Here is a 10,576-nt window from a genome sequence, read left to right on the forward strand (position 1 = left end):
AAAAATGAAGAAGAAAAACAAGAAATTGTTCAAGACAACCAGTGATGAACTAATTCTGAAATTCACTATTAGACAATCTCCCAGTTTTCTTTAAAATATGCTGAATTTCGACTTAAAAGTGTATTAATTTGTTACTTTGCGTCGTTCATGTCTATTCATAAAAGCAGGGACACATTTGTGTTAAGATAATTGGATCCAAAAGATCCACACAAAGCTTTAGTTTTAAACCTCAAAGTTAGTGGTACGAGTAAAAAACTAATTAATAGAGCCATTACTTATGGAAAAACTAGCTGATTTTATTATCAATGCCAAACAAGTCTTTAAACCAACTAAAAATTTTTATTAAGCATGAAGTTATTTTCACATTTGTCTACAACCACAGTAAATACAGTTCTTGGCATAAAGACAAAGCCTTGGAATTTATAATATCCCCACATGTAAGATTACATGTATAAAACTCCCATTATTGTTTATGTAGTAGTAGACTAATCAAATTAAAATAATTATACTATCTAGAATAAAATAAAATGGAAATAATTTACTCATAAAATTCATATTTAAATCATCTTTATTTACAAAATACTATCCTGAGAATTATAATTCCATTAAGCTTCAATTTGAGCAAAAGTATAATCACTTAAGTAACAGCAGTTACTTAAACTGAAAATGAGAGAGAAGTCACAATTACTTTTGAAGAGAGCAAAAACATTGTCAGGTTTCTTGCTGTGGTTCTGGACGTTCAGTAGCAGGCTCAGTTGAAGGCGGAATCAACCCTGAAGGGAACTCACTTTTATTTTCAGAATGTAGGGGTGGAGGGAAAAATCCAGGTCTTGGGGGAAGATAAGGAGGAAAAGCCCTTGGTGGATAGACACTTCTCACTGTTCAAAGAGAGTGGTAAAAGACATTTTTTAACTTGAAGAACCTGTACTACAACTCTAATAAATCACTAGCTTATAAACTTTTAGTATCTATTCTTATATTAAAAATGGACACCAGAATAACTACTTGATCTAAAAAATTTTTACAACATTGAGAAAAAGAAAAATGTACTCTCTTGAACCACATATGATTAAAGGGAATATCATTAATATTTGATGTGATTTTTGTGCTACCTTAACACTTTTTAAAAAGGAAAAGAACTATTTAAAAATACGTAAGGCTTCCTATAAAAAACATTTTTATGGAATTTAATTTTCACCAGACTTAAAATTCAGATGGGTGATTCCCAATTCTGATTTGATATTATACTAAAACATTTCTAGTTATATCCAAGACTATCCTAAAATTGCCCCCAAAAATTCATTTTAATTTACTTGAAACTTTATAATAGAGGAGGAATGAGGAGAGGAATGACGACGTAGCCATCTATTTATTCTGTAGCAATCTACAGTTCTAACGGTAACGTATAGGTATAAAGCAATACATTACTCCATTTTTCTTTTGTGAGGCTATGAAAGAATTTTAATACATCCACCAGACAATTAGGCCAAACATGATAAATACATTTTAGGTTTTAAGTAAGTAGGACTACATGGGAACTATTTATGAAAAAGACTTTTTAAATATTTCAGTCAGTAATTTTATGCTAAAAGGTAAGTTATAATTATTTTAACTAATTGCCACAATAACCAGCTTCTATCAAAGTGAAATACAGATAATTTTAGTTTTACCATAAGACTGTTGCAAAAAGCCAATGATTTTTTTTGACTACTAAAATAGAAATAATTTCACATTATTCAAGTGGAAACCTCATACGCTAGCTGGCTGGCTGGCTTCCCAATCTGGAAAAGTAATGGCGCACTCACTGAATGCTAGAAAATGTTTCCCTCCACTGTATTACTACATGGATAGATTTACTATTATCCAACTGTTATTACTTTTTTTTACTATCCACCTATTACTACTATCTATTATCTCTGACTTACTATATAAAACACATAATTCAATTTTTTTTAAAGCATACTTGCAAATGCAGGATGTGGTGGACCAATGAAGTCCCTTGGTGGAAAATAATCTCGGGGAGCCCCATACATGCTTCCTGGAGGCGGTGGAGGAAAAGGAGGTCCTCTTCTCATGAATGGGCCCCTCGGATCCACTGGAAACACTGGTCCCCTCAGTGGAGGAACAGGTGAAGGTACAAAGCCAGCGCCCGCTGCTTCACTTTCAGCAAGGAGAGATGAATTGGGCACATTCAAATTCTGTAACAAATGGACATATGGCAATCATTAAAAAACAGCAAAATGTGCAATGGTTTTCCTGAAAATCTTAGGTTTAGAAGAAAGCACCTCAGCAGAAAGCTGTCTGGGACAATCTTAGCAAACTTCACGCTCCAAATAGTTTTCCATGTTTACATAGCTAGCTTTTAGCTATCACAAATATTTATTAAGTAAATAGAAAGTAGCTTTAACCAATAAAATGATATTCTGGTTAAAGATAACACAAACATATAGGCTCAACGCCTATAGCTCAGTGAGTAGGAAGCCAAGGCTGGCAGGTTCGAGCCCAGCCCAGCCCTGCTAAACAACGATGACGACTACAACAAAAAATAGCTGGGCGCTGTGGCGGCTCCTGTAGTCCCAGCTACGTGGGAGGCTGAGGCAAGAGAATCACTTAAGCCCAAGAGTTTGAGGTTGCTGTGAGTTGTGACGCCACAGCACTCTACCTAGGGTGACATACTGAGACTCTGTCTCAAAAAATATATATATATAGTCTAAGAGTATCAAAATACACATTCTTTCATCAAGCACATACAGAAAAAAAATAGGAAAAAGCCCAATGTTTAACATTCATAGTTTCGAGGTAACCAAAATCAATACTGTACATACAATAAAAAAAATTAATATTCAAATAGAAATCCAAGGAAGGAAATTTAAAATCTTGTTTAACTAGTAAAGTAACTCAAATCCCCCGTCTGCCAGTTGTACTTGATCACCATAGGCTACAATCCAGAAAAGAAGCAGTTTCAATGCAAAGTAGGAAGTATATTTGCCAAAGACAGAAACAGCTTTATATCAAAAAATCAGATTATTAGCTCTATTTCTATTCTAGTAGACAAGAGATTAGAAGGCTCTTGAGTACACAGACAAAATTGCACTTTTAGTACTTACACCATGATCATCTTTGGTATCATTTCTACTGGATTCCATTTCTGAAGATACTGGTCCATCTAGACATAAAAGTTAAACCACAAAAAACACATGATTTATCACTCCATTCCTACAATATTTCCAGGCCACAAAGGACACTAATATTTTCCCATCCCCTTTGCTGGCACATAAACCAGCCAGACATCACCATCCTACACTGCGGCTATGAAGGGCACTTTGAGGGCCCTAGAAATTCCGGTGGCCTCAGTTCTGCAGCAGAGTGTGGCAGTAATTTGTCCAGCTCCTTCTCAGCAATCCTGCTGCTGCAGCACCTGAGGAAACATCTAGAAAAAAGAACCTTTCTCCTTCCCTCCAATCTTTTCTCCCTCTCTCCTTCTCTTTCTTCCCACTCTTCCTCCCGCCCCTATTCTTTCATCGTGTAAGCCATTTAAATTCAGTCACTGCTCCGAAATAAATGTTCCTGAGCATTGCTGTTACCAAGAACTGGTTGGCCTCTGAGGACATAAATTAAAACCACCCTCTTTCTGGCCACAATCACCTCCTCTCTTCCGGCTTTCTCACTTAGTTACTCTCACTACACCTGTCCCTGATGTCACCAATGCTTCCAAACCTCTGATCTAACATTTGGCTTCTTCCTTCCTTCACTTCTTTCCCCAATTAACTAGACTCCAAGTCCATCACTTCAGCCAGCCATCAATGTCCTTCCCTTTTTGGTCATTTTTCATGTGTGCTTGATAACATTCCAAGTCCAAATTTCTGTTTCCGCTCTCCTTATACCTGAGCCACCCGGCTACTGCTGGAGTAAAAATAAAAAACCAAAGAGCTGAGCAGACTGCAGCATCTCACCACTTCCTCCGCTGTGTCTCCATGCCCCTTCTGTCTCCGGCTTTCTCCTCAGCAGTTTCCAGTCTCCAGGCTCATCAACCCTACTATACCAGTCGCTCAGAAATTCCCTTCACTTTTTGTGACAAAACATAGATGCATACTGCAGCTGTATTCTGACAATCTTTCCTCCTATCATCCCAGAAAGGATCTCTCTGGAACCCCTGGCCCTCATCCTGAGCACAGAATCCCTCTCCTCCCGCTTCCTCAGGGCCCCTCCTCTGCTGGTTTCCTCCTCCCTTTCTGATAGATCCAGGTTTCACCTGACAATTTAAAAATTAGATAGAAAAAGAGTCTTCACTTCCAGCTACCTATTTACAATCAAGAATTGTCTTACATATACTATTCAGAATTCTTCCCACTGTGTCCTCATTTTACAGTAGTCAATTTGCAACATCTTCTCCATTGAAATTATTTTCCCTACAATCAGAAAGTCTCTTTGGGCTCTGCGCCTGTAGCTCAGCAGCTAGGGTGCCAGCCAAATACACCAGAGTTGGCAGGTTCAAACCCAGCACGGGCCTGCCAAACAACAATGACAACTACACCCAAAAAAGAACCAAGCGTTGTGGGGGAGGCCTGTAGCCCCAGCTACTTAGGAGGCTGAGGCAAGAGAATCACTAAGCCCAAGAGTTTCAGGTTGCTGTGAGCTGTGATGCCAGAGCACTCTACTGAAAGCGACATAATGAGACTATCTCCAAAAAAGAAAAAGGAAAATGAAAGTCTCTTTGTCTGGTAAATTACAACAGACACTTTCAGTCATTATTTTACGTCACTTCCCACCACTGCTGACCACTCCTTCCCTCCTGATATGCTCTCAGCCTTTGACTTCTGTGATAGAATCCTTCCTTCTCTCCACTCCTCCCTTCCAGCTACTGCTTCTCAGTCTCTTTGATGGGAATTACTACTTCTGACCATCCTGAGTTCCATACTCACCCCTATTCTCTTCTCATTCCCCCCCTTCAAAAATCCCATCCAGTTCTGCAGCTTTAATTAGATACAACTGACGTCTAGCTACAGTTCAGAACCAGACATTGCCCCTAGCACTTCAAAGCGTGACCTGCTCCTTGAATGTACATGAGGTGTATCACAGGTGCCACTTATTTTGTAAATTCAAAACATAATTTACAATCTTTCCTATCAAATTTGCTCAGTGTTCCTTGTGTCAAAACAACAAATAACATCTCTGTTCACCCAGGTGCCACAGCCAAGAACCTCGACATCATGTACGACTCTTTCTCCTTAACTCCCCACAAGCCTTCAATCCTGTATCCTCCCAATTCTACTTTCTCTTATGTCTGTTCATGTCAATCTACCCCATCTGCAAAATCACCACCATCACTCATCCAGATGTCTATCACAGTCTCCTAAAAAGTTCCTCAGGCTCCATTCTTTATCTTTCCAATCTCTTCTCCATAATGCAACCAGAGAAATTCTAACATGCAGATCTTATTGTATCATTTCAGTACTTAAAACCTTTTAATAAGTTGCTATTATTCTGAAAATATGGTCCAAATTTCTGAACAGGGTTTTGCAAGGCCTTGCAAAATCTACACAATATTTAACTCTCAGCTACTTGTTTCAATATTCTCTGACTCACATGCCATGTTACAGCCATAACTTACTAGGCACCCTTAACTCTAAATCTTTAAAGATGCTATTCTCTTCTCCTAGATCATCATCATCATTTTGGTCCAACCAATCCCTCCTTTAATTCTCAGCATATATGTCACTTCCTCCAAAAAGTTTTCTTGACCATTACACACTCAAAACACCACATGCTGTACTCATAACAATTGTCACTCGCAGTCTAACTACCTTTAGGCCTTTACAAGACCTCAAAGTACAAGGAATGCTGTCCCCCACTGAAATATAACCACCACCATGATGCCTGTCACACAGTAAGCATTCAGCAGATACTCAGTGTATCAATGACAGTCCACAATTCTCTCACTGAAGTCTGGGGATCAAGACCACAGCTGTGGAACCAGACTGTCATGGATTCCAATTTGGCCCTCTGATACTTCCTGAGATCTGGAGCACTTTTGGGTGCCCCAGTGTCTTTATAAAATGAGGATGGACTCTTCTCCCTCTCCCCGCCTTTCTCCTCTGCCCTCTCTCTCTCTTCTCTTCCCCACTCTCTCCTTATCTCTCTCTCCTCTTTTCTCTCCTCTTTTCTCTTCTCTTATCTCTCCTCCTTGGTGCTACTCTGTAGCCTCCCTCCCCCACCAATAAAGACCTTTGTACAAGCAAAAAAAAAAAAAAGAAGAAGATAGAAGTATCTACTTCATAGGGCTATTCTCAAGATTAAATGAGATAATTTATTTTCATTTAATAGATGTAACTGAGCACTGATGATAGTTAAGAGGTTCCAACTATATCTCTCACCACTCTTCTTCATGTACTGACATAAACTAACCAAATAATATATAAGAACATAAACTGACATACACATGTAAGTACACATACTGATAAACTATTAGTACTATACTATATAGAACTCTTCCTTTTTTTCCCAAATTAATGCATCTTTTATTGCATTGCTAAAATTACAAAGAGATCTTAAGGAATATCATGCGGTATCTTGCTGTAGCTGGACAACTCTTAGATCTTATTCATCAGCCTGCTGAACTGTTCCTTTTTCAGAGAAATAAATACCATCCAAAAATTTTCTGATATCCTTATTTTTAACTGTTGTCTTGCTGAATCAAAGCTGCTGAATTTGAAACAAACTCAATGTCGTTTCCTTCAAGGATTAACTCATCTTTCTGGGCTTGAGATAGTGAACAAGCAACGCCTGCCCTCATCCAAACCCGGCAGATGTATTTTTCACCCAAGAAATGTCTTAATTCAACAAGAGACCCATTCTCCTGGATACCTGCGTTGATGGGGTAGTGAGCATACACAGACCTCACCTTGAAACGGAAGCCCAGGGTAACACCCTTGGTTACATTCTGTACATGACTACAAACAGTGCCAACAGCAGCCAGTTCCTTTCTACTTCCCCACCATTTCTCTTCTTTTTCTTTCCAAGGAGACTGAGTTCCACACGGAAGGGTTGAAGTCCCTCTGCAGGGTTCCGCTGGGACCCTTCACAGTAACTGTGCGTCCCTTCAGAGTGATGTCGACATTTTCTGGAATGTCGACAGTCTGATCGCTGAGAAGGGTCTTCATTCTCACGGAGATGCAGCAGAGGGAGAGCATCAGAACTCTTCTATGTGCAAAACACCTCCACACACGTTAACTCATTAAGCCTTCGAAGGCACTGTCAACCGATAAGCATCTGCTGTACAGCCATTATCCACCAAGGATTAGTGCTGTTACTGTTTATTTTTGCTTCTGCTCAATTAATATTTTAAATTTCCATAAAAGCAGCCCAATGTCACCTCCTTCATGGAATTTTTCCTCATCTTCAACTGGACAGGCGTTGTCTCTTTCTCTGAATACAGCACATTCTCTAAGGGGACCCACTATTCTGACCAGTATTACATAAACATACGTATCTGTCCTTCCTATTTATTAGGTTCTTACTGGCAGAGACTAGGCCTCATTCTAAGTATATCCTATCCCACGTCATGGAGGGTACCTTCTAACAGTGAGCACTTAAGAAGTATTTTTAGATTTTTTTTCAACCAGCAGGAAAAAAAATGGAGATGGAAAAACTTTTACACAGCGTTAGTTTAAAAATCGATACTTAATCACATGTATATTTTCATTCCATTAAGTGTGAAGTAATGAGGGAAAAACAATTCTTAAAGCCAAATAGAAACTTTAACTTAATTATGACCTATAATAGAAAAGCAGACTATAGAACTGCTTTTTAGCTTGTTATTTTAAAATATTGATTTTCTAAAACAGTAAGTATTTCAACTGGATAATAACCCTCCCCAAAGAAGGGGAGCCAGAAAGTTTGTGTGTGATTTTGAACTGCATGCTAGTTTAAATTTCACACAACATTATGGCCCCCTTGTATGTGTCCTTTTCTGACGAAATCTTTTAGCAATAAATTTGTATTAATTCTATACTTTTTAAAAACTTTTAAATTTTTAGTGTTGTATACTCCTAGTTGATACAAAGAATACAAATATTTCCCAATTTGTGTTTTGCTTTGAGGTAATTTAGTAACAGAGTGGCTGAAAAACAGTAGATTGCCCAGTAAAAGTTAAATATATCGAAGTATGAAATGTTCAAACAAGGTAACTGATTAAATCACCAGTTGTAAAACTGCATACAAAGCATGCACCTAAATTATTTTCTGGCAGATTTCCACATATCCATTCACATTTGGTCATCTAATTTCCCTACTTAATAGCAAGGACATATGAAAGAGGACTAAAAAAAATCAGAAACTTAGTCATGAAACAAAGTTCACCATCATAGAAGGCATATAGAGTAAACCTTCTACAATGATGCTCAAACCACACGTATTCAGATGCCACGCTTGTGTATAACATGACAAGAAACATAAAACCAAGACCTTCTCAGGGAAGAGATCCTTGGTAGTAAGAACTACCAGAGATAACAATTGTATTAGTCCTTAATCTAGCTTCCGGTTATTAAGTATGCCACCAGTATTTTTAAAAAAGAGAGAGAAAACTCAAAGCATTTCTTACCCATCTTATCCAAAGAAGGCATATTAAAGCTTCGGAGTTCTGCTGGTCCAGACAGTCTACCAGAATTAGAGTAAAATCTGTCTTGCCGTTGTGGAGGAAGAGCTGGATCAGGATATGTTTGGGCTAGAAAAAAAGTTCTTTAAGTATCTTTATTAGTATAAACATAAATCAAGTTTCCTTAAATTTAATATACTGAACTTATTTTTCTCCTACTTCTGAAAACTTTAACCCATTATTCTGGTTGACACTAGTGAACACTCATTAAAAAAACTGTATATTTTACTATAGACAACAGCTTCACATTTATAGTAAATACAAGTAAAATGTGCTACTTTGCATTTTGAAAGTTTCAATTGCTATGTGTAAATGAGAATATGTGAAAAACAATTCAGTTTAGTACATACATATATAATTAATAAAAGGCACTTAACATATACCTGCCACAAAGTAAGCACCCCTAAGTAACTATAATGAGGAATTAAGCTTATTGCTATGAATACAGTTTCTACAGAAAGGACATATGAAAGAGGACTGAGTTTTCTATAGAAACTATATTCATAGCATATCTATGCTATGCTGGCCTCAAATATAAACTGGCCTCATTCAAATTTATGAACATGAATTTCAAATTAATGCTCAGCAGTGCCCTGTATGACCAAGACACTTCCCTGAGTTTGAGTTCTCCCCTCTCCTAAATGGCTGCTGCCTACACCATTCTCTCTCTTCAGATCGCTCACAAACCTCTGCTCTCCCATCTCCCTCAGCTGATCATGATCTCACCAGGGCAAGAAAACTGAAGCACCTGGACATTTCCTTCCACTTACCCTCACCCAGTTTCTACATTTGTACACACCTTCCTCTGTTTTACTCCTTTGTACAATGCATAAAATGATTTCTCCAAGTACACTCTGGATCCCATCCTTTTTGCTTAATACTCTAAGGTATCACTTTCATAACTATACCCTCTCCCATACATCATTAATTTCTCTTCCTAGCCTATGTTATTCCCATCAGCAAATAAACATGTTATAATATATCCACATTTAAAAAGCAACAACCCCTCTCTCTCCAACTACCATCTCATCTCTCTTTTTCACTCAAAGCAAAATTTAGCAAAAAGTTGTCAATATCTGTCCCTGCATCTTCATCTCTCCTCGACCTGCTCTCTTCAGGAAGACAAATCAAACACGGCCTTTTAAAGCTTATGTAAATACATACAGCAAAAACTTATCGACCAAATACTAATCATTATAATTTATAAGACATCACTACACAAGAAGATGTAAGTGATTAAGAAAATATATGTGTCAAAAAAGTAACAGCTTAAAAATTTGGCTATAACTTTAAAGTAAAATCATCCTCTGAGAGCAGCAGTTCCACCCACAGGAACTGTATTAAATATTTCCCAATTTGTGTTTTGCAGCACAAACAGGAACTGTATTAAAGGGTGGCGGCATTAGGAAGGTGCTTCTCAACAGAACCACTGTTCTGAGAGGATAAAAGCACAGACAAAGATTTTAGAACAGCTTAATAAGACAAATTATAATTCCACCACATGAATCTTATATGAAAGAATATTCACAGCACAGAAGGCCAATGGTGTGCACAAACATCTGAGATCACAGCCAGGAAAGCCGAAACCCACGTCTGTACTTCCAAAGCTGTCCCACTTTGGTCTGCTTAGCCTGCTTTTGTTTCTCAAAGAATGAGTTAAAACTGTCCTCAACAATATAGCCATACAGTATATATCTCTATTTGTTCAGCTCTTGAAAAAAAAGAGCTTTTAAACATGCAAGGCTGCAGACCAGACTTAACTCATGATTTAAACCACCAAGGAAGGTACAGTTGCTTGTCTCTTTGCTACCCTTTATCCAAATCAGCAAAAGATACACAATGACAAAAATAGAAGCCACATACCCTCTGCTCTTTTAAACAATTAAAACTAAGAATACTGGAGCAGTGCCTGTGGCTCAAAGG

The 10,576-nt window shown here is 37.9% G+C and overlaps 1 protein-coding gene and 1 pseudogene across 1 annotated transcript in view; both read right to left on the reverse strand.

Annotated features, from left to right (window-relative positions):
• Window positions 1–280: 280 nt before the first annotated feature.
• MIA2 (melanoma inhibitory activity 2) overlaps window positions 281–10,576 on the reverse strand; it is a 96,853-nt gene continuing 86,557 nt past the window's right edge. Inside the window, exons 27-30 of the mRNA XM_023514394.1 lie at window positions 8,600–8,722; window positions 3,108–3,166; window positions 1,964–2,198; window positions 281–878 (exon numbers count right to left, since the gene is read on the reverse strand). Coding sequence (XP_023370162.1) covers window positions 712–878; window positions 1,964–2,198; window positions 3,108–3,166; window positions 8,600–8,722 — 584 coding nt within the window. The 3' untranslated portion in view covers window positions 281–711. The remainder of the gene's footprint in view (window positions 879–1,963; window positions 2,199–3,107; window positions 3,167–8,599; window positions 8,723–10,576) is intronic.
• On the reverse strand, window positions 6,204–8,590 carry LOC111726037 (annotated as a pseudogene).

This window comes from Otolemur garnettii, unplaced genomic scaffold (assembly GCF_000181295.1).
Source record: "Otolemur garnettii isolate 467f Iridium unplaced genomic scaffold, OtoGar3 scaffold00052, whole genome shotgun sequence".
In the NCBI taxonomy this organism is placed as follows: Eukaryota; Metazoa; Chordata; class Mammalia; order Primates; family Galagidae; genus Otolemur; species Otolemur garnettii.